Here is a 24576-nt window from a genome sequence, read left to right as displayed (position 1 = left end):
GAACTGCCGCATTTAGATTAAGTTGTCTCACTGCTAGCGTGATGAGAGGAACACGAAGCCTCATTCTGTGCTTTATGGAAGTCCACATGCTCCCCAGCAAATTGGACTCTCAGTTAAAGTAACTACAAGTTAAATAACTGTTATTCAGTGGTGTTTCCCGTAGCTCCTTGAAAGCAGCTGTAGGCTGCCCGGTGGAAAATCGGAGCACATTGAATCCAGCCAGCCCGGGGCCCTTGGGAGCCTTTCCTTTCATCAACTATGATGAAATTTCTTCATCACCGACAGCCTGATGGTCGATAAACACAAAAACACATTTTTCTTTAAACATTCCAAAAACATTCGTAATTATACTTGGAAATGGAAATGTGGCATGCTTTGTATTGGAGGTGAAGTAGAGAAAAATGTGTTTTGCTTAGTTCTTTAAGTCTTAATTAATCTGAGCATGCCAGTGTAGTTTACTACCAGGTTAATGCTGCATCTCCCTGCTGGTAATAATTCGGTCTCAACGTAGCCACTCCATTTTCCTGAAGGGCTGTATGGGGTGGAAGGCTTGGTTTTAAGCACCGTGACAAATCATAATATCACTCCTAGGCTTCTTATGTGTGCACTAAATGTGCATTTAATTTGGCTGTTTACAACAATAAACTGTAAAGGTGATACAGTTGGCCTTTCATATCCCCAGGTTCTGCACGATTCAGCCAACCATGGATTGAAAATATTCAGGGGGAAAAATTCCAGAAAGTTCCAAAAAGCAAACCTTGAATTTGCCACACTGGCAACTATTTTTATAGCATTTGACATTGTATTTACAACTATTCACATAGCATTTACATTGTATTAGATGTTATAAGTAATCTAGAGACGACTGAATGTATACAGGAGGGTGTGCGTAGGTTATATGCAAATACTGCACCATTTTATATAAGGGGCTTGAGCATCCGCAGATTCTGGTATCTCTGGGGGTCCTGGAACCAACCCTCCATAGACACCGAAGGACGGCTTACATTGTTGCTTTGCTGTTGGCAGTAATCATTGTCCTTCAAGTGCCAAAAGCATATCCGTCGTAGTTTTGCCAGAAAGTTACAGTTCAAAGGTGAAGCCAGTTAAAGAGCTTCCTTGCTATTTGAAACTTTCTCCTTAACCATATAGCTGTAACTTCCTCATATACCTTCTGACATGATTCACATAAGAGGAAGTAAGGTTTATGTAATCCAAACACTATCAATGCAGAACTCAGTTTGCAGAATCTGTAGACAAGGGTCAGGAATTATAGCTGTTGAGCAGGCCCAGGAGAAGGTCAGGTCCTTGAAACCAAGAGAAGAAGATACTTTTTCAAGGAGGAGGGGAGTGATCACCTGAGCACAGGACTCACATGACCACTGGCCAAGACATTGGTGAGCTCAACAAGGGAACTTTTGATGGAAATAGTGAGGGCAAAACTAAAATATGTAAAATAGTGATTTGGGGCTCAAGAGAGAATAGGAGAGACTGGAGAAAGAACCCAACTCTATCAAAATAGCATTTTCCATCTGTGATACTCCTTGAAAATGTATTCAAGATTTTGTATGTACCTGCATTTTTCTGGGAAAATAAGCTTGTCACTTTCTTAAGATTCTCAGAGGGTTTCCTGACCCCAAAGAGCTTAAAACTGTTGTACTATTAGTGATTGTTCAGGTGTTTACAGCATTTATTTCATTTTTAACAATTTAACCAGAAATGAGCTCGGTTTCTGTGCTGGACACCATTCTTTGCCAAGATACAAGCCTATTTGTTTTAGAATATAAAACTTTAGAGAGGAGCTCCACAATTAGGATGCTAAGTAAGAGGGGGGAGAAAGTGGAAAGCCAGCGGTGGATGGTTTCATCTTTAGTCAGGTGGTGTGCTCCACTGCTCTTTCCCGTGATGCCCTTGATTTAAGAAATAACTCTCTTTAAGAACCGCAGGCCTTGAGAATTTTGATCCCGGGCATAAGAGTCGAATCTTCTAATTTTTACAGACATAGAACAAGCCCAGAGCAGTGAGGAGGCCTGCCCAGGGCCAGGGCTCTGTGACAGCATCAGTCCCCCAAGCCCCTCAGAGGCCTGGAAACTCTGGCCTCTTCTGGTTGGTGGGCGAACAAGGGTCCCCACTGCCCCCCTGAGGGGGGCTCATCTCAGCCCTTCTCTGCGTAGGGCCAGTTTCTACTGTTATATGTGTTTTAGTATTCGGAAACCTTTAGTTTGCAAAGTTCAAAGACCATATCTTTTATCTCTTGACTTTGTCAAAACACAGGCCTTCTTCATTCCAATGACAGTGATGATAAACCCTTAAAAGTGGAAGAAATTTTTTTTCTAGTGTTTGTATGGACATTCTCAGAAAATCTAGATTTAGATATAAGTTCCTAATCTTCTGTATTTAACAGTTGGGAGTGATGCACCTATTCACCTTTTGCCTAATATAAATAGAGTGCATTAGGTAGAGGGGGCAATAGGATTGCTCAGACTGCCTCAGATTTCATGAATTATAGCAACATCTGCCATGGAAGTTTTGAGTGTTAACGGATTCTATGGTAGCTGTCATGCTTATGTAACTGCATTTGTAAATACAGAGGAGATCCTAGAAGTCGTGAAAAAAATGTAACTTTGTTAAGATTTTTAAGATTGCCTGTTTTTTATGTTTCTGTTATGTTTTACATAGCTTTTTACTTGATTTGGGGCAACTCTTTTCTGTTGTTTTTCTCTCCCATCCTTCCTCTGACAGTCACAGCCTGACTTGGAGTACGGGGGTCCCTACGCCTGGGTGAGATGGTCGGGCAGACATGTGGCCTGATCCTAACTGTGTTGTGTGGGAGATAATAACCTTTGGTGTTTCCACTAATCTCATGAGCATTTGTCTAAAAAGCCAAGTACATCTTTGTTTGAAAAGACGCACGTGCCATCCACCAGTCCTTACCTGTGGACTGAGGGCCAGAGAGCAGGTGCACCCACCACAGTGAGCACTCTTCTTCCCAGAGCCTCCTGGGTGCAGCTCTGACCCTCTGGGGCAGGTCTGGGACCCAGGCGAGCGTGCTTGGACACCTCCCTCCCCCGCGGCCTGCGAGCGCCGCCGCCGTTTGCCTGGCTCTGGGCAGCAGCTGCGGACACCAGATGGAAAAGATGGTGTCTTCTTCAGGGGACTCAAATCAGATCAAGAATTCCCAAGCCTCTACATTTCCTTTAAAAGATTGAATTTAAAGTCATTTTATCTAATGAAAAACCTATTATTGTCTAATCTGTATCCTTTCAAATTAAATGTCCCAGATGGCTCTTTGGCCAGCAAGTGCTCTTTGAGAAAGACCCCAAATCCAGTAACAAAAATGAGGCCTTTAGATTTAAATTCAGAATTTCCCTGCTTACATCCGTCTACAGGAGTTTGTACACCTTATGCTTTCTGAAAACCTGTAAACTTAAATTCCACTAAAAGGAAGAAAAATGGAATCTCACCAGCATTAATCACACTCAGCATTAAAGTGACTCAGCACTGAAATTATTATAGCAGATTACACACTTCTTCACTCGAAGGACTTTTTCCAAAAGGATTTTGTGCTTCATCCATGCCATTACATTGAAAAATTATTTAGCAAACTCCTGTTTTTAAAAATATATTTTTACCTTTAAGATGGTAATTAACAGGGCCATACATCCGCACAGCACACTTGTCCCTGGAGCCTCCTGGAGGGGCTGCTGTTCTTTCCTTTAAAACTAAATTGAGTGCATCAAGGATTGCACTTCCAAGCTTTGATGTTGTGTTTCTTACTTTGTTTCCCGTCTCTAATGCCCTTGAAGGTGCTCTGTCTTTTGACTCAGTAGAAAAACATCTGAAACTATTAATAAAGAAAGTAGCAGCTGCCTTTTGCATGGTCACGTGGGAAGCTGGTTGCTGCTTTGACAGCGCTGCGTGTAGTTGTTCGCTGACGAATCACAAGTTACCATTAGGCTCATTGCTTTTGGTGGGGCATTTACTCCTATATCTTACTTACCCTCTTTTAGAAAATGCTGATGGTGAATGTCTTCTGTATTGTGTTCTCCCTTAGAGCAGTGCTTTTCAATGTTATTGTATGTCAGATTCACCCAGGGAGCTTGTTTAAAATGTATATTCTGGGGCCTCTGGGTATTCCGACATCCTAGGGGTGACCAGGATGCAGGTGGTCTGTGCACTGAGGAGTGTTGGAAAAAATTCTGTAGAGCAAAGCTAGGTAAACATCAGAGACCTGATGAAGGTGATATGCCTCCTGTGGACTTTTTATTCTAATGTTGTTATAGTTAATTTTCAACTCTCCTTATTACCCACTTATGGCACTAAAAAAAGCTACACCCATCTGAAATCAACACAGAAAAACTAGCCAAGAGGAGAAACTTGGTGTGTTCTTTAAGAAAGTCAAATACTTCTCACTATAGAGATGTTGTCGGTGAGATCTGTAGGTTTGGGATACACTGTAGGAATACATTCTCTATGACAGAATTTCATTACAACAGAAAAAATGTGGATGTTCCACAAAGCCTTCAGAAGAAGGGTTTTTCCTGCATTTTGATGGAAGGCCAAAAGAGAAAGGGACAATTGGAGTGCATTTGCTCTTCCAACCTTCCCCGACTCTCTGCCTTATGCTGCAGGCTTAATTACAGAATGAGAAGACCCAAAGGAAATATTTGTCCTTTTAAAGCAGTATGTATTTTATAAGCAACAATGGAAAGCCAGAGGGTTTATATATGTAATACATTTTTCTTCCTTGTTCATTAGCAAGATAAAAATCATCTAAAATCAATTGGTATTAGCCTTCAATATTAATTTTTTCCAGAAAGTAGCTTCTAAACAGACATCAAAGGAGTAAGATTGCGGTCTGAAATATACTAGTCCTTGACATGCAAGAGTATTTCTCTCAAGAGAGAAAAAAAGGAAATTAGACTGAATAAAATTCCTGTCAATCTCCAAAGGTTTTTTGCTATCATATTTATTTCAGAAATGTTTTAATGTACTCATAGTTTTAAATTTTAATTCTGAAGGATTTCTACAGACTCCTTTTCATTTAGAAACCTCAAATTGACTTGAGTTGTAACACAAGTAATAAATACATAGTTTTATAGTCAAGGTTTCATGAATCTGGATTTATCATCCGCTTGGAAATCCATATAATTAGTCTTCAGCAACCTCACAGCTGCGTGATATGTGCCAGACCGCCTCCCCTCCCCTGACTCTTCCTAAGTGCCAGCCACTTACCTGTCCAGTCAGGACACCCTTCAGAGTGACCACTCTTCTAGGCACTCATTTTAATCGGATTTAATCCTCACAGTGGCTTTGTAAAGTATTTATTACCAAGCACGTTTTCACAGCCAAGGAGGGAGCGGTTCCAGTGGATTAAATAACTTGCTTAAGGTCACATGACAAAGCTTCTACTTGGAATCTGGACTCAGGTCCATGACCCCTGGCATCTCCTTCCAATTTTAGCACTTGTGGGGACTGCTGCTCCTTTTTCTGTCTCAAGAGCTGCTTATGTCCCTGACACTTTGACATCCCTTATCTTGAATCGGCAGAAATTTCCTCATAGATGAATGACAGCAGTTCTACAAGCCCAAGCTTTGGCTGAAAATTCAGAAGAGAAGGGAGACAGGCACACGCTTAACTTAATCATTCTCTTTTTTTCTGGAGAACAAATTATGAAATCATGAAATACGTCCTCAGGTTTCACTTGGAAAAACAAAGTAGGAAGACTGGATGAATGAAAAACTAACATAGATTAGTTTTTCCGTGATGTACATTCACATTTAATTATAAATTGAGTAGAAGCTCTCTCTGAATCTTCTGAATAGAGCTTCATAAAGAGCCATAGTCTTTAAGGACTTCATGTTGAACCAAGAGCTGAAAATGAATTGACTCAGGCAGCAGCATCAGCCCATGTGACTGGCATCCAGGCTCCCCGCAGGCTGGGATTCCTGCAGCATCACAGCAAAACCAGAACCAAGAAAACTGCCGTGGAAAGCAGGTGCTCCCAGGCCCGTGCACCTCACTCCACAGAAACTTGGCATTGTCTCTGTCCCCGAGTGAGTGCCCCATGGTCACCAGTGGCACTAAGAGGACTGACTTGATTTGCCGACAAGGCTGGTTTGCCCTGAGACGTAGTGGAGCAGATCAGAGCGTGGAGGCCGTGGGGGGCCTGCTAGGATGCGTGGTACCCTGGGCGTGTCCATCTGCTCCACTCCAGAAACTCACTTTATACCTGGCTGACCTGTACCTGTGTCTTCATTTGTGCACTGATCTCAGTTTTTCTCCTTTTCTTCACGACGCAGACGAATGGTTATGATGGCTCACAGTCCCTGAGTAGAAGGTCTGGCAGGGTTAGTACAGTAAATCTGCATGACACGAAATCCAAACAGGGTGCTGTGAAGCTTTTTAAAAATATTGCTAAATTTTCGCTTCTTTGGTTCTTTCCTGTGTTATAGTAGATCTGTTTCTCTTTGTGTGTGTGTGCATGACAGAATGAAAACTGTTTTTCAGCTGATTAGCAACCTTAGACTGTTCGTCTTCTAACATTCTAAGTGTTAGAGTAAGAGATTGATATGGAAAGGAATCTCTTAAGTAGTAAAAGGCCAAATTAAGGGTTGGCTCTTTAACTATTTTATTGCCCTGGGTGTATGTGTGTAATGTGTATATGAAGTTTACTCAGCTCCTGAATATACTGAAATTTGACATTTTCACTGTTGTCCACATCTCTCATTTGTAATTTCAAAGACACATATACTAGAGCCTGTGTTTTGCTGAACACTGATGCTTGCAGTGCTCATAGCTCTGGGGAGGGAGGCAGCAGAGGGATGCTCTACAAGGGAAAGAAAAAGAAATGAACCAATAGCAGGGCAGCTAGAAAGGAGTGGGGAAGGCCTTAGGATTTATCAGGGAGGTCTTTGGGGATTTCAGATGGTTAAACCTGATACATTTTAATTCAGTTCCTGACCTGCTGCAGATCTCTTACACAGTAAAATTTCTAAAATCTTCCTGTCCTTTCATTTGCTTCATTTATTTTCTTGTAGTAATGAATTTTACTAGTTGTGTAAAATAGTGTGTCTTTTAATTTATCTTAATTATGTTCTATTAAGGTATTAAAGTATCATATATACATTTTCAGGTTTCAAAGGGGTAACAGGACACCCTCTTAGCTTTCTGAAACTGACAGATCCGGTTTTACCCTCTCATCCCTATTAAGGATTGCATATATTTCTGTTTCACCTAAGCTTTTCTCATTCCAAACTAAAAAATCCAGTTTAAAGGCTCTGTCTTCCTATTTCTGTTGGTTTTTGCATTGACAACCTTTGGGCTTTCTCGAGCTCTGTTATATTTTTTTTTTAAGGTGATACAGCACCCGAGGACAGAAGCCAGCAATATCCATTCCATTCTCATGGGATGTTGACAGTTTTGCTTCCTGTGCTCCGCATCCTGTGGGCTGTTTAGTGCTGGCTTTATGGGACTGGAGCTCTGATGCCCGCCCCACCCCCCAGCTTATTGGGGTTAAATTTGACTAGTTAGTAACTTCTCACCATAAATACAGTTTCACCATATCAACCACAAAGAATCATAGTTTAGAGTTGGAAGTTACTTTAGAAGCTCTTTAGTCCAACTTCTACCCAATATTACATTCTTCTCTAGAACATCCCAAACATGTAGCTGCATGTTTGTGACCGTACAAGGTGGCATCGAGCTCTGCATTGTACGCAGATCCAGATATTTTCATCTCTGATTTGTATGTTGAAACGGTAAAAGTGTGCCTTGTGATTTAGTTAAGATTAAGTAATGCCTCTAGAAATCAGATACAAAAGAATTTGATCATGAAACTGTTCACCACAGAGTGAAATTGGAAGTAAAATTGATTTAATAAATAATCGGGAAATACAATGATTGAAGCACTAAATAGCCTGCATCTAAGGCAGCATTTTCTATAGGGGCAAAAAACTCCAGGAACAGTGTAAGGATGGGCTTGGAGAAAAATTGGATGGGAATGAGAAATTTCTTAGATGTTGGAAGTACCAGTCTGTGGGCTCATCTGGAAGACAACCAGACTGATGATAAGGGTTCGGAAATGTCTGTTTCCTCCATAAGAGAACTCAAAGTCTCCATGGAGGAGGACTGCTGTTTTAGGTCCCACACATCACCTCCCCATCCACATTCTCGGTTGGGTCTGATCTTTATAAACTGTGTACTAACACACTATAGGATGGCTGCAGGACACAGCCTTTGTGGATGGTTCTCAGCTGCAAGAGGGTGCCGTTCTCTCAGGCTCCACTCACCTCCCTGGAGCTTCTGGGCTGAGCTGTAGCCCTCAGATGTGCTGGGCTGAAGAAAGCGTGAAAACTGTGCAATAAATGGAATTTCAGTTAACCTAAGAAGATATAGAATACAGAAAGTCTAGCCTAAGAGATTATAGATGGTCCATCATAAGATTTAGTAAATAATTACAAATAATAATAAATTTTAGTATAAACAGTTAAATAATGATAATAGTTAAATCACATGACATCACTGAGACATAAACACTGAAAAGTAAAACAAAGCTTGAACCCCTAGTGGTTAAGAGCTCCTGCTGTAGTGGAGTGTGTCGATTCTCTTGCTGCCTTGGCATTACTGGAGTACTAATACTGGTTTGGTTGTGTGATTACTGAAGTACTAATACTGGTTTGGTTGTGTGATTACTGGAGTACTAATACCGGTTTGGCTGTGTGATTCCATATTTGCCTTTTGATGAGGACAGTAGTGCTTTGGGGAGAGTAAGGAAGTGCTCATCACTTACCCTGTCTTCTTTGCTGCTCAGAATTCCAGCTACAGCAGTGATGGCAGATTCTCTACTTTGTCATCATCCAGAGAAGACACCTTGGTTTGTTTCCATTTAAATCTTTCACATCCTCTCTTCAGAAACTACAGGTTTTGTAGCATGCAATGTTGTATGTGTAAATTCAGCTCTCTTTTCTTTTTTAATGTCTATTTAATGAAGTTAAATTTGGATAACTGTTAAAGTCAGTTTCGGGGCAGTAATTAACATGATATATTTAATTCAGATTTAGCCCACTCTTTTGCATTCGACTTCAGATTCAGATGTTTAAATACAGATTGTGGGGTTGAGCTAGGTACAGTGAAAGAAAGTATGTGGATGTTTAGTAGTTGGAATTAATCAAAAGGAAAAAAAGAAGAAAGACCTGAAATTCTTTCCTTGAGAGTTCCTGAAAGCAGAGGTACTTTGCAGGGTACATGCATACTTGGGCAATTTCACAGGGATGGACTAGACTTGGAATGAAATCCAATCCAATTCAAATCCAAATGTCTACACACTAGCATTCCTTCCCATACTTTAAGAACATACATCAATCTAGATAGGCAAATATTTCTCAATTATTTAAGGGCCCTAATAGATAAGGCTTGTTTATCCTAGGTAAGGTTCATATTCACTCAGCCAACATTAGGGAACTAGTTTAGGTAGGAAAATCACAAAAATGAGCAGGTGAGTTAGGTCCTCTGGAAGCATTTACTTCTAGAAGGCAGATCCACCTATGGGATACACTGGTGCAGAAACTAATTTTTCCAGGAAGTGTCACAACAAAGGATGTCAACTGAATCTTAAAGAATACATAGGGGAAAAAGAATAGAAACTAGCCAGGTAGAGCCACAGTGGTCTAACTCCTGGTCCTTCCTTTGTCCTTACTCCTGTCATGCCTCAGCCCCCTGCCACTTTCTACTCCTGCTGCGTGGGGCAGGGGCGGGGGCGAGGCCAGATATTGCCGGCAGCTCCTCCGTCACCCCATCAGCTTGCCCACTTCCCAGACTCCCACTGCTGCCCCCTCTAATAATAAATACTCCATCCCTTCCTTCCCCCAGTAGATGAATTCTGACTGAATATAAGATCAGCTGTAAGCACCAAAGGATTACTGAGTTTGTCACCTTGAATTTTTTGCGTATTGTGTGCATTTTCTTAATTCAGTGGGCGATTTTGCTGTTGAAAAGATCACTTGGTCATTCAGAAAACTTTACTTCCAAGCTTCCTTCCTCTAAAATAGAAGATGCTGATAGCTATGTAATACTTGGATGTGAATTATTCACCAAAATTAACTGACGAAATGGCTTCTACACAAGGCATTCTCTCAACCACTGGAGCAAGTTTCTGGGTTTGTGTTAAAATACTAGAAACATTCTTCCTGCCCACCCCAGGATTGCACTTGCCTGCCCCTCAGTCCATTCTGGTGTAGGTTATCCAAGGCATAGGAACAACAGGCACAGGTTATGGGATCTTGAATGGACGGGAGAATGTCTTAAGGTGCCATCAAGTTACTTGAACAGAACTACTTCACCCTATTCAAGGGCTGCCCTGGGTTTGTGTGATCAGTAGGATACTGCTGACTTGGAAATCTGAAACAGCTAGCAACCTCTTCAAGGATGCTTTAATGTGGATTGAACATTTTATTCTGGGAAACCGTTAATTTATATAGTAGTATTCCCCAGAATTCTTGTATAGACTGTTGGTCTCAGAGTTGTACCACTGAATCTATCATGTCTTCTGTGAATCCTGAACACATAAGCATCATGTAAATACCTAATGACGGAGGCCAAGCCAGAGATCATCTCCAATGAAATATTTTATTATGTAGAATAGAGGTTACTATCCCTGCAAATTCCCAATTGTGACTTTTTCCCACCAAACTTTAAAAATTAGAATTTGCATTAGAAAGACCTTCAAAACCCCAGCGGCCCTGCTATCAGTTCAAATTAATGAAATCTGGTTTTGCCTGTGTGTAGACTTAAAAGTCCTAATTTGTCCCAGGTAATAGCTTTGTCAGTTAACTGGACTATTTCCTTCCCCTCATTCTCTCTCTCTTCCCTGCAAGTGCATGTCCTTTACTGATTTTGTCGGGAAATCAGTTTCGTGTGAATTGATAATGCCTTTCAGATGAATGAAGCTGTGAGCCTTTCTCCCCTCTGGCCCGTTTTCTCTGATTACAGGGACTTTCCTGCTCCGATCCCGGGCTTCTCAGTCGTGGCCTTGCTCCCAAACCCCTGTCTGCCCAGAATGGAAACCGGGTCTGTCCTCCTTTACACATTGCTCTTTCCTCTTCTTTCCTTCTGTTGTCACTTTAATTGCTGATTAAGAGGATGTGGATACTTCAACCTCTTCCATGTGAAGTCCAAAGAGCAAAGCTTAGTAGGTGTTTCGACTGGCTTAACTAACTAAGACTTTTCTCAACCTTTTAAAACCTTATCAAAAATAATTTAAGATCTTATTTTTTTAAGGAGTTAAGGAAAAAGGAGGCTCTATTAAATGTATATTTTCAAAAGCTCAAGTCCAAAAAATTGGTCTCTTGGGTCTCTCCTCCTTTTCCAGCAATTGTTCCCCATTTGGGGTTTCCTTTGTTTTTTTAAAAAACATTTTTCTCTTGTAAATATGTCCAGGAAGCAATTTGGAAGGCTTTTGTGCATAATCTGACTTGGAAAGTGGGGAGAATGGTGTAATTTCTCTGGCTCTCTCTCCACTGTGTTTCCTGTTTGTACAAGGCTAGCCCCAAGGTACTTGGCCTTTTTAGCTCCAGGTATACAAGTCCTGTTCTTGTAGGAGGAAGTCGGAGTCCGAGCTCCAAGAACACATCACGTGATGGAGGTTGAACTGCCATCTCCCTGCATCCTCACGTCGCTTGTGTTGCTGAGTGGTTCATCCCCGGTTCTGTACGTCGTTCCCCCACAGGCTTGTGGCCTCTGCCTGTAAACAGGTCATGACGCTCTTCGGGGCTGAGGCTCAGGCCACACCAGCGAGCTGCTCTTGTGTTCCTGCACGCCCTGCCCAGGCTCTGTCTCTGTTCCAGGTGTGGGTTCCCCTGTGACAGGGATGTGCCAGCCCTGGGCAGCTGAAGCTGCCTTACAGCTCCTTTTGTATCTTGGAGACTGTTACTGGGATCCTCTGATGGAAAGAAGCAGGCTACTCCTGCGGAAGTGTTCCTGTGGGGAAACCTGTGTATTAACACCCCCAAGTGCTTTCTTAACCTGGGATTTTGAGTTGTGGGTTTGGGGCTCTTGTTGGTGGTGTTGACCTTGTCACTCTTCTGTCTCCTTCCCTGACCCTTTCTTCCAGGAATGCCTGAAAAGAAATGACCAGAAAACAGCCATATTTCCGAGATTTGGGGGAAGTTTTCTATTTTAAAGTTAAAAATCATCTCATGTTTATTTTTCTTGTAAACGTCGATTTCCGTCTATCAGAGTTATTGAAAACATGGTGCCTTCGTGGACTTTTTTTCTTCTAACAGTCGTACAGTAACTTGGCTGTGATGATCACTGAAAGCATCATGACTACCTTGTCACGATTATTTGTTGCTGTTTTTTCAAGGGTTTAAAAACCTGCCATTTGCTTTCATCCTCCAGCCCTCCTATCTGTATGGCGCGGCCCGGCCAGCTGGGAGTTACCGGGTGCGTGAGCTTCCCACACCCCCTGCCCGCCCCTGCACCCCTACCGGCTTCCCCCGCGCCCCTCACTGCGCATGCGTGCCCCTCCCCCACCGAGCACCTGCTCAGGGTGAGGTGGACCTACCTGTTTGCCACCCTTCTCGGGGTGAATTACCCCTCTACGTGGAGCTTGCACGTGCAGCCCCTTTTGGCCAGATCTGGGGTTTATTTCTCCCGGCACTGACGATAGCTGGGGAACACAGGTGTTTGTATAGGATTGTTAGGCAGGAATAAAGTATTGGCAACATTTGCATAATCTGTTGGCAAAAAGAAAGATGGCTTTTTATTGCTTTGGTAACCTTAACAGATATTAATCCATTATGCTATATTACTTTGGACGTTAACAGTTTTAAATACAAGGTACTTATGCCCTGCAAGAAACTTAAGTTTTCAAAGTAGCTATACTCTTAACGGTTAATAACTTTATGAATTTCCATCAGATTTCACACTTATGAGTTAGATGTGTAACTGGTCCAGACCCACTGTGTCCTCAAGGGGAAATACGGGAAATTAAAATTCCACTCATGGTATTGTAAACTCTTGTTACCCTCAGTGGTTAATTACATAGGATCTTCAAGTTAATGAAATGTTCTATTCTCTAGTTAGAAATTCTTAAAGAATTATAGAATAATTGAGCTATATAATCAACATGCTATTTTTATTCAGAATATTTGAACTGTCTGCTCATTTTAAATCTAGGTTAACAAGTTTTTACTTAGCAAAGGAATATTTTTCAGAGTCATAGATTTAAAGGATCTATTGGACATTCTATTGCATGCCTGTTGGCTGACAGCAACTAAAGCTCCTCTCTCTTAGATTTTTTCACGACCCTGTTTTTCTGCTGCACAGCCTTTGCCTGTAGAGGTGGGTTTGAGCCTTTCCTGCATGTCTTCCATTGTGATGTTTTTCAGGACTTGTCCCTGGCACATGTCACTCTTCCTCAGCTTATGTTTCAGTGTTTCCTGGGTGCCAGTGGAGAGAGGAAGGGTGCCCTGTCCTGACGGTCTGTTTTCGTCACAGGCGTCTGTGTCGGATGAGAGCAGTCTCAGTGGGGCTCGCCGGGGCAGTGCCTGCGGTTCCCACGCTGTAAGGCACTTTCTGTGTTTCCTGCGCTTTCTGCTGCATGACCCTGGGGTGACTCACTCAGCACAGCTCCAGCTCTGGGAGATAACTAACCAGACTTATGGGGAGGAAACACTGTCTCGTCCCAGTTTTCCATGGTAATGAGGGTCATGAGGAACATGAGTCATGTAGCCTTTGGTGGTTAATGTCCTCAATCATCAATTTATGTTAAGGTCAAAGGGAGAAAGACTCATCTTAATTGAGTTTCATCTGCTCTTTCCCTGCAACAAGGGATGAAGTGATCTTATAGTAATAAAAGGAGTCAAAAGGGAATTCAACAGGCCACAAATCATTCTCACCTCTGGATAATTGAGGAAGATGAACAAATTTAAGAACTCAGAATATTACACATATGGAATTTCCTTTTTCTTCGAAGAGATCTTTTCACCTCTTCAAAGGATTTGAAGTGATGGGGTTCTCAATAAAGGTGTAATAGTTGTGCAGGAAATACTTGTTGAATGAAAAAGATGAGTGAATGACTGAAGGATAAAGGTAAACAAAATGGAAAAATGGGATCAGTCCTTGGAAGTGAGGAAGCTGATTGGCTGTCGTGAGGACCAGTTGAAACTGAGCATCAGCCCCAGTCAGCCCTCCCCAGGGGCAGATGCTTCTGCATCCCAGGGCTCCTCCACAGATCCTAGAAGGATGCATCCAAGCCCCACATGAGATATAACGGCTTGAGAAATACTTGAAAGTGCTTTTATAATTTTGCTTTTGGAAATAATTAACTACTTCGTTAATTGGCTAAATGATCCAACTTTATGATTTATTGTATTTCTCCAATCATCATGAATATTCAGGTATTCTTATGAAGTAAGCCAGGGTAACCTACAGTTTTCTTCAGAATGTAATTTTTATAAATATTAAATCTAATAATTGACATAGCATGAGTTTTTCTTTAAATTTTTATTGAGGTATAGTTGATTTACAATGTTGTGTTAGTTTCAGGTGTACAGCAAAATGAATCTGTTATACATATACAAATATCCACTCTCCTTTAGATTCTTTTCCCATATAGGCCATTACAGAGTACTGAGTAGAGTTCCCTGTGCTATACACTAGGCCCTTATTAGTTCTCCATTTTTTATATAGTAGTGTGTATATGCCATTCCACGTAGCATGAGTTTTTGTTGACATCTAATTAAACACTTGAATTAAACAATTTTATATTGCATGAAAGTTTAATGCAGTGGAGCCCACTGTATTAAGTCTTTTTCCTAGCACTTAAATATTTTTGTAGGCCCTTATAAAAGCTCAAAAACCTAATGGATGAAATAGCTCTGGCCTATATGGCAGATAAAATGCAACTAAATGATTTCCTTTTATCAGTAAGAGACTGCATCCTAATTCTTTAAGAGGATGAAACTTTCCAAGCACCGAAGCAGAACTTCTAATGTGTGGCGGGATGTACGTCTCATAGATTCTCTTTAAATGTTGCCTCTGTAGATGGACTTTTTCAAGTAGCTGATTCCTGGCCTTCAGATCACAATGATTGGCATCAGTGATTGCTCTTTTGCGTAGCAGTTATTTTGTGCTTTCAGCCTCCAATAAGAACTGCCTGGGAGGGATGGCTTTAGGGAGTTAAGGAAGTGAAAGTTCTTCTTGTCCTGACAGCAGAATGCCTAAAATAGGGCTCATGTGCCTGGTACACCAAGCAGAAGAAATAAAAGAGAATAAAAAAGACATTTTTCTGCACCTAACACTGCACTCCCACGCAGAAGGAGCACAGCACATGTTTGCTGGATTAAGTGGGACAAATTGAACCCTGGGGTAAAACCCCTCAGGAGAGATCTCTGGACCATCAACTGTGTGCCGACCAACCGCAGATCAGCAGGCTGAGCGGGAGGGAAGGTTCACTGACTTCTCATCCTCTCTCATCTCCACCCCCTCCCCCAGCCCTCACAGCAGTCCTGCAAGGGGATATGGAGTGACCCATACTCAGGAAAGCGGCCTCTGCAGACTCTCCGGCCAGCTAGGAGCTGTGGCCATGGACAAATACACGTACAAAAAATGTGAGGACACTGCACCTTGGGGGTCCCTCTTGTCCTGACCCGTAGTGCTGTGATCTGAGTCCAGGCTGACCCCAAGCCTGCATCAGACGGTCCTGAGCCCACTTTGAAAGACTTGTCTCTGTCTCCATTCTCCCAAGAACTTAGCCTCAGACGCAGTATGTGTTTACAATTAAATGACTAATTACAATTACAGTTAGGTGATTAAATGATGAGTTCTTAAAAGTAGAACGGTTTTGCTTGAAAACCTTTCTATCCTGTCTGAACCTTCCTTACCATTAGTAAGCTGTGTGCGTGTTGTAGGAAGGACTCGTGGCCATGTGTGAAATGACCTTCTTAGCTGTTCTGACCCTCTGGGAAGTGGTCATCACCACCGATGCCACCTGGTCCAGGAGCTGCAAGAGTTGTTTCTAGCAGTAAGTGATAGCAGGGGGAGAGCCCAGCTTGCGTTCTCTTGCGTAATCCTCAGGACCTATGTGGTCAGTGTCCTTGATACAGATGACAGGCTACATAAATTTCCCAAGATCTCATGGCCGATAAGAGATGGACCCTGGACTCAGATCTTTCTCCCTTATGTCAGCCCACATTAGCCACGCTGACTCCAAAGCATAGGGGACTCCAAAGGTGCCACATGGACCACAGTGACACAGACTTTATACTTATTCTTTTCCGCATGATCAAGTCAGATCAGATGATTTGAGAGCAGTTGTTGACTCAGGAATTGGGGAAACTTGGGTGGGAAATAAGCCCTATTAACAATCTGTCCTACCTCAGCACTGTAAACCAGGACATGAATGACATAGAATACACTAGGGTTTGTCTACAGGAGGAAGTTTCCCTTTCTTTTGGTTGAGCAAACCCAAAGGTGAAAAACTTCTGCTTTAAAGTTGCTGATGTTAGGTGTTTTCCTTTATTTTGAACACTAAAGCTAAAAGGTGAGGCTAGTCGTGCCCGTAAATTTCTCGTACGTGCCATCCGTGGCAGTGATTGTTACACGGTGTACGTACAGCTGAATTATCTGTGCATCTGAAACAGGGTCTTGCATCTAAGTGTAAATATACAATAAATTTTTATCCAGCAGAGGAATGAGTACAGGCAGGGTGGGTCTGGGGAACTTACTCATCTTGACCAAGGCTATTTACAGTCTAAAGTTGAAATGGTTCATTCAACAAGTATTTCTCGAGTGCCTACTGTGTGCCAGGCCTCGTGTGATCCCTGGGGATTCAGCCGGGGTCAAAACAGACACTGACTCTGCCCTCGGAAATTCCACTCTGGTGGAAAAACTGGTGAAGGAAGCGATGGTATTTATGATAAGGATCACAAGCACCCCTGGAGCTCTGTGGCTCCTTATACTTTGCGGCGGGGATAATGCCTGCGGGTCTCTGGGAGGCCCCAGGGGCAGGGAGAGGACAGTCAGCGCAGGCCTCTCAGACCAGTTCCTCAGTCTGTCGATGCCCGTGGCCCTAAATGGTGTTTGAATCCTGCCCCCCCTCCCACCCTCCCCCGACCCTGCCTTGTTCAAGAGGAAGGTAAGATTTTGTTGTCATTGTTCAGCTGAAAATATATTTAGGCTAGAACAAACATGAGTACAAATCAACATTACGAGGGCATGGCCTCCAGATACATGAGTTGCTGGAGTTTTCCTTTTACTAGAAGAGAGAAAGTTTAGGTAGATGGATAGACAGACAGATATACACATAGGCAACCAGATAGGTCCTGTGGCACTTTAAAAAGCCATGCCTGATTTTGTATTAACCCTAAATCTTATTTTGTATTCACTTGCGAAAACAGTAGAGAAGCAAACTTTTCAACTGTCCCAAAGCCAGGCCCCCCGCCATGTGCCCTTTTCCAATTTCTGTGCTGGGAGGCAGCTCACGTTCTCAAAACCAGTCTCTTCCACATCACTGAGGATTTTCTGCACAGAAACTAGGTGTCCTCCACACCTGAGCTGAACAGATGCTTTGTGTTACTTTCTTCCTACTAACCAAGAATTCTGTGTTCTCTTGATAGTGTGATTAAGTTTTGTGTTCTGAGTGGCCATGTGTCGGATGCTGGGAAGACACAGGCTCCTTTCCTGGGGCCGGCCGTCGGCTGCACTAACCTCTTCCTTTCTGGGCTGCTCCTGGCTGACTTCACAGCTAACCAGAGCATCTGTCGCGTGGCCTCCGTTCTCCTTCCACCTTCGCTGACCTGTTCCTTTGTTTCTGTCTGCCTATCCCTCGGCCAGCTGGGTGGGCAGCCCTCAGAGCACAGCGGCCACTTCAAGTCCAGCTCCCGCGCCTCCTCCAGAGCCAGCTCCGCACGGGCCAGCCCAGTGGTGAGTGGGCCTCTCGCTCTTGCCACCCCTGTGCTTCCTTCCTTCCTCCCCCTCGCCTTGGGCCCTTTACTTCTCTGTCCGGTAAGAAGACCCCTCCACCTCCAGTTGCCTGAACCCAGGAGCAAGTAGAAAGCCTTTGCATGATTTATTTCAGGTCTGAGTAAACACAAGATTGGGGAAGATGCTTCCAAATTTAGAAAATGACTATTCAGTGAGTTCAGAATTGTGTTGCTCAGTTTCTAAAGGACCATCTAGGAAGTTGCTGACCGCGCTTAAGAGATGCAGGTCTCACTGGGGGGAGGGAACTCTGCACAGTGGGGGAGGAATGTAGCCATGAGTGTGGATGTGTTTTTTTTTATGATTTAAAAATTTGAAGGATTCACTTTCTTTTGTATTTGTCCCAGTTAACTTTATTCTTTTTTTAGTTTTTGTTGGGGTATAGTTGATTCACATTGTTGTGTTAGTTTCTGCTGTACAGCAAAGTGAATCCATTATACGTATACATGTATCCACTCTTCTTTAGATTCTTTTCCCATATAGGCCATTCCAGAGTGCTGAGAAGAGTTCCCTGTGCTATACAATAGGTCCTTATTAGTTATCTATTTTATATACAGTAGTTTGTTATATGTCAATCGCAATCTCCCAGTTTATCCCTTCTCCCCCCTCCCCATGTCCTCCTTTATCCCTCCCCCCCCCCGCCCCCGGTAACCATAAGTTTGTTTTCTACATCTGTGACTCTGTTTCTGTTTTGTAAATAAGTTCATTTGTACCATTTTTTTAGATTGAAGGATTCACTTTTAACATTTTGTTCGGAACGTTATGTGTTACTGGACCCCAACAGTTTTTAGGATCGAGTACCAGCTTGTTAGTGCCAAGGCATCCCCAGCTCTGCTCCGTTCCCCGCTGTCCTGCTGGTCCTCTGTTCAGTGCCTGTGAAACAAATGACCCAGCTGCTCTCCTGTGTGTCACTCACATGAGATGACCCAAGTTCTGCCTCAGAAAACAAGGGGTCCTGCTATCTAGTCCCATCATTTAAGTCTCGTTGTGTATTTTTCCCATGGTCTTTGGAACGTTAGACGGTTTCATCGCATCTGATGCTTTGTATGAGGCAACTGTGTTGTTCTTTTGACCTTAAGGGATTGGCAGGGCACTTTTGTCTGGGAGACATTTGGGATGGGGTGCTGATACAGTGGCCAGGGAAGGGGCGTTCAGTGGGCAGGGGATGGGCTGCGTGCTGAGCAGTGTGCATGCCAGCCCTGTACCTGGCACTGCCACACCCAGGGCCAGGGCCCCTCCTGATAGACCCCGGGCAGAAAAAGGCAAAGGTGTGCAAAGTTGATCTTGGATTTGACTGTGGTTCGTAACTCACTCACACAAGACCACAGTTAAATGTGTTGATGGCTAAAATTTAGGAAGTGTTCCTGGTCATCAGAGAAGAGGCCGTAGGGCTGTCTCCCACTTGCACAGGTGCACCCATCGGCGCTACTGATTTGTTTTTTAAATTAGGTACAGCCTTTTAAAGCCAGGAGGTTTCACACCAAGCGCAGATTATCTGCTTCTTTGGGGAAGCAAGCAAAGGGGTCCCTTTTGCAGACTGAGCCCATGTTGCTGAGGCGGGAGGGCCTCAGTCCCTCCACACCTGCCCTGCTTTCCCTGACTCCAAGGCCAAGGCCAGAGCCACTGGCACTGGGCTTGCCAGGTGCTTTCCTGATAGTAATGTTCTCTCCACCATTTACACATCTAGGGTGAAGAAACAAAAGGCAGATAAGGAGGATGAGTGTTAGAACAGGAGAACCTGTTTCTCTGTGGAAAGGAAGGCTGCCCGCCACTGTCCTCACTGCCACGTGAGCCCCGCTGCCACCCTGGCAGTGAGGGGAATAGAAAAAGCCGAGGCCTGACTGTGCTCAGGTGGGGCAGGAAATGTGGAGTGACGGACACCCCACCAAGTCCACTGCTTACTGCTCCACCCAGGACCAGCCACACAGGGGCAGTGAGTTACCCAGCTGTTCACTATCATGTGAGTCCTGTTCAAAGCCTGGCGAGTCGCTCCTTCAGAATACAACGGGCGTGACTGAAGGGCCGTGTTTGTGAGCGGAGGAATCCCTGCTCCGAGGTCAGCAGCCCCGGCCTGCACAGGCCTGCCAGCCGCTGCCTTCGGGCCTTGACTGCGTGTTTCAGATGCGGGTACCACGGCAGACGCAATCAATGGGTGTGACAGCTTAGAACTAGCACAATAACATTTTCCGTGATAAATCTCACATGGAGTGACTCGTCCTCATGCGTAATGCTTACTCTCTCACGCTCACTTTTGGGAAAAATGAAAGTTCACAGTTGTCAGGAGAGGCTGGGCCCTGACTCCGCCCGGGTTCCCTGCCTGGTGTGGCTGAAGTGAAGCTGGGAATTATGAACCATGATGGTCTGACGTCTTTGGGTTTATCTGGGCATCAGGTTGAAGTCACAAAACAGCAGCTCAGTCTAGTTGCCCAGACGGAGGAGACTGAAACCAGATACAAATTCGTCTGTCATCTGCTTCCTGAATCTGAGAACAATTTACTCACATGAAATGGGTTTAATGGACACAGAGAGGTGAGCATTCATCATGCAGGTGCTCCTGGGGCCTGAGGACGAGAGGCGGGGGTCTCTTTATAACTGGGGGGCCTGGTAAGGTCTGCACCCACCACCCTTGAGAGCCCTGGGTTTGCAAGACTCTCAGGGCCTTGACTGAACTGATTTTTCAGTTCATTACACACAGGTCGACAGTTCCATCTCCTCTCTCCCCTAAGTCACCTGCTTATTTACAAAGGTCGACCACCTCAGGTTGGCACAGTTAGTGAGCAAAGGTCAGCTTCCAGGCACCTCACATGGGTGGGGGACCTCAGAGCTGAGGACACCTCTGTGTGTGGCCCTCAGAAGACAGAGACACCTCTGTACTGCGCAGGGCACTTCCCCAGGGATCACAGTTACCATGACTCCCAGTCATCTGAAAGATAGAGCTCGGGCAGCATCCCTGGCCTCTGCAGAGGGTCTGGAAGACCGAGCTAAGGGAGCCCTTGGCTCTGTGCTTCCAAGACTCAGTCCTCTTCCACGGAATCTGCCCCATTTCTATTTTCTGAGTCCTGGGCGGTCACACCACTGGAAAGGGGTGGGTGTTTATATTTGGGGCTTGTGAGACCAACAGAGTGTAAGTGGATGTATCTGGCCTTGTTGATTGGAAAGAGGCCAGGAAACTTGTGCTCAGACTCCCCTGGTCCTCCTGCCTGGGAGGGAGGAGCTGCAGGGGCAGCTGGTGCCCGGGGAGAGGCCTGTGGGGTGAGTGACCCTCCCCACCTGGCCTCTCAGAAGCACGCAGAGCAGGAAGGGAGTAGGGAGTTCCACGACCCGGGTTAAAACGTCACATGTCTCATTCCCAGCTGAGGACACCTGGCCAGGCACAGAGACGTCCTGAGCTCCACCTGGAAAGACGAGTAATGATGTGCTTGAAAAACAAAAACAAGAGATTCAGGTTGATAACCTACTTCTCCTGGGCGAGTTTTCTGGGGGTGTCAGCGCTGTCCATTGTGGCTCGTGGGGTGATCCCCCCCGGTGATCCAGCAGGAATGGGGTTCCAGGGGGCCGTAGGAGCAAGGGCAGGGCACAGGGGCCTCCCAGGGAAGGAGGTAGGAGCCCGGGCAGGGGCAGCCCGGGGAGGCTCTGGGTGTGGAAGGCAGGCTGGAGCCCCGCGGCGTGGGGGAGGGGAGCGCTACGCAACGGCGAAAGTAACGGAATGAGCGAAATAACAGCGTGTCCCACTCTGAGCAAATAAAGGGGCCTCGGCGTCCAAAGAGGCCAAGGGTTGCCCACGCCCCTGGTCCTGCAGCCTCGCGGGGAGCAGAGGGTGCCCACCCCATCTCAGACCTCACTCTCATTTTTCCCATTCTGTAGGTGAGCCCTGTTTTCTTCTCCAGCAAGTCCAGAAACAACTTCTTGAGGCAGTTGGGGTTCGTTTCTTCAGCCAGGGTTTATGAATGTCCTAGGCACAGGGCTGCAGTGGTGGAGGAACACACCTGCTCCCCTCGAGGACGCGCAGGCCGGGCAGGCAGGCCTCAGCAGACAGGCGCCATCCAGTATGGGACTCCGGGCACGGACGCTTCCAGGGAGCTGGCCTCGGGAGGTTGGACACCCAGGCCTGGAGCACAGCCAGGCAGGCAGAGGGCCTCTCCCGGATGGGCCAGCGCAGCTGTGTCACCCAGGCCGCAAAACCCCGCCCGGACCCAGTGAAGCTGCCGGGTTTTGGAAGCGTCCGTCAGGGGTGTCCCTTGTGGAGCCCAGGTTCATGTACCAGTGTTTCCAGAGAAGCATGGGTAGTGAACAAATCCCAGCCCCATCTGAGCTAAGAAAACAAAAGACTGTAGTGACTCATGTTTTGAGCCTGCGAAGAGGTGGGGGCAGGAACTGGGTGGAAAAACAGGTCTTGAATTATAAATACAGGAGTTCAAGGACAGGTCATTCAGGATGAGGTCAGTATTATTGGATTTAAAACCAGAAATTTCCATTGTAATGGTAGACCCTACTGCTGTTTATATCTGAATGAAAATTACCCTTAAAACTGGTGTTTTCTGATAAGCATTCACTACTGTCAGTTGGTTTCTGGAGCGGAACCCCTTGGTGACTTTGCTTCTGTGATCACACATTTCCCACATAGGGGTTGGGGCACCAGGAGGAAAGGTCCCTTTGTCCCTGGCCCCTAGGCTAGGGTGTCCCCACACCCACATACTGTACTCTGTCTCGAGGAAAGTGGGCAAGCCAGATGGTGATATGCAAAACTGGGAATTTGAAACCTCACCCGATAGTGTATTTAAGTGAGCCTAAACAGTAAGCTCATTTAGACATGATTTTAGAAGGTTGGAATTAATAAAATATTTAATATGCTACGTTAAGTATCTGTTTTTTGAAAGAAAGCATTGCCATAATTTAAAATTTCAGAGATTTTTCAGAAGTGGCTGTCATCCATAGATTTTAAAAGATGCCTTTGTATACACTCCATTGTGATTATAAAATACCGGTTTGCACATTTCATAAGGCTGTTACTATGAAGTTTTCACATTGACCTAAAATGTTTAGTACTGCTCAGTAAATGAGAGTAAGAAGGCTAACAGCCTGCAGGATCTGTGGTGCTGCTGCCCTTTCTCAGATGAGGAGGCGATGTGCACAAGGTCCTGTGAATTGTCCCGGGGCCGGTGCTGCTGTGGGCTGCAGCGTGTTAGAGCACGTGTGGTCCACGGCATCCCCCGGATCACATCATGCAGCAGCCGCAACAGTATTTAAAAACCCTTCCATCTGTTCTGTTTCTTTGTATATTATTTTCAGACATAAAGTACTGTGCTTTATGTCAAATTAAATTCACTGTCAGAGTTACTTATCTGTTCCTTTATTAGGGGCGGTTGAGGAGTGCCCTGCCTGACCAAGGCTCCCTGGGCTGTTCCTGCTCTACTTGACACAGGCTGCCATCTAGTGGCACCCCGTGGGGCTGCAACAGCTCCATGCTGCTTCACCACTTCTCTCCCTTTTTTTTCTTTTCTTTCCTTTCCTTTCCTTTCCTTTCCTTTCCTTTCCTTTCCTTTCCTTTCCTTTCCTTTCCTTTCCTTTCCTTTCCTTTCCTTTCCCTCCTTCCCTTCCTTCTTTCCTTCCTTCCTCCCTCTCTCTCTTCCTTTCTTTTTCTTTCTCTTTTTCTTTCTTTCTATTGAATTATAGTTGATTTGCAATGTTGTGTTAATTTCTGCTGTACAGCAAAGTGATCGTTATATATGTTCTTTTCCATTTTCTTTTCCATTATGGTTTCTCACAGGATATTGAATGTTGTTCAGTTCCCTGTGCTATACAGTAGGACCTTGTTGTTTATCCATTCGATGTATAATAGTTTGCATCTGCTAACCCCAAACTCCCAATCCATCCCTCCCCCACCCAAAGCTGCACTGCTTTCCATGGGGCTCCGTGAACTGCTTAGGCTGCAGGAAGGCTGGCAAATACACGTGTCCCTTGTCATTCAGAGAACAAACAAACGTTACTCACCCTGACACGTAAAATACAGATGGGAAACATTAGTGAAGCATAGATTGGCTATAACTGTCATTGAGAGTTTAATTTTTCCTTCCACAGTCTCTACTTTAAAATATGTCCTAAATTTTCACATTCTGAGTTTGTTATCTATTTCAGAGCAAAGGCATTTTTCCAAGCTATTTTTAAACTAAAGAGAAAGCTGTGGTTTTAGTTTTTTTCTTCTTTATTTGGTGTTTTGAAAATTACAAAAGCAATATTTGTGTTTATGGTGAAATGGTACAGAACAAAGCTGTGCTAAAGGCCCCACAAAACCAAAGCTTTTTGGTCTGCTATATAGTTCTCATCTTTCTCACGAGAAATACTAAAAAAAAAAGGGGGGGGGGTCCTTCTTTTATGGGCAGGGATGTCTTTGTAGGTGAACATGGGGTTTCTGGAGCTTCATTTCTTTAGACAATATTATCTACTGCTGATGAGCAGTCAGGAAAGATACTATTCAAACTGCAGAGCAAAAAAGCTGCAGGCTTCTCACTGGTAGCTTGACAGTCTATTCAGCTGAATCTTCCCTTTCTATCAACAGTTAAATTACCCTCCTTATTTTCATCCCATTAATATTTGTTC

At 44.4% G+C, this 24576-nt stretch overlaps 1 protein-coding gene across 27 annotated transcripts in view; it reads left to right on the top strand.

Moving 5' to 3' along the window:
- LRRFIP1 (LRR binding FLII interacting protein 1) overlaps window positions 1-24576 on the top strand; it is a 146415-nt gene that overhangs the window by 93847 nt on the left and 27992 nt on the right. For 10 of the 27 annotated variants that reach the window (XM_057744874.1, XM_057744856.1, XM_057744851.1 and 7 more), the window contains 6 exons: window positions 2740-2778; window positions 6300-6347; window positions 8810-8872; window positions 12394-12438; window positions 13495-13560; window positions 17833-17922. The exons of 10 other annotated variants lie outside the window; for them this stretch is intronic. In XM_057744874.1, the coding sequence (XP_057600857.1) occupies window positions 2740-2778; window positions 6300-6347; window positions 8810-8872; window positions 12394-12438; window positions 13495-13560; window positions 17833-17922 (351 nt within the window). The remainder of the gene's footprint in view (window positions 1-2739; window positions 2779-6299; window positions 6348-8809; window positions 8873-12393; window positions 12439-13494; window positions 13561-17832; window positions 17923-24576) is intronic. 7 more of the 27 variants (XM_057744857.1, XM_057744877.1, XM_057744865.1 and 4 more) reach the window with 5 other exon arrangements.

The sequence above is a fragment of the Hippopotamus amphibius genome, chromosome 8 (assembly GCF_030028045.1).
Source record: "Hippopotamus amphibius kiboko isolate mHipAmp2 chromosome 8, mHipAmp2.hap2, whole genome shotgun sequence".
Lineage (NCBI taxonomy): Eukaryota > Metazoa > Chordata > Mammalia > Artiodactyla > Hippopotamidae > Hippopotamus > Hippopotamus amphibius.
This window is presented reverse-complemented; position numbering and strand designations above follow the sequence as displayed.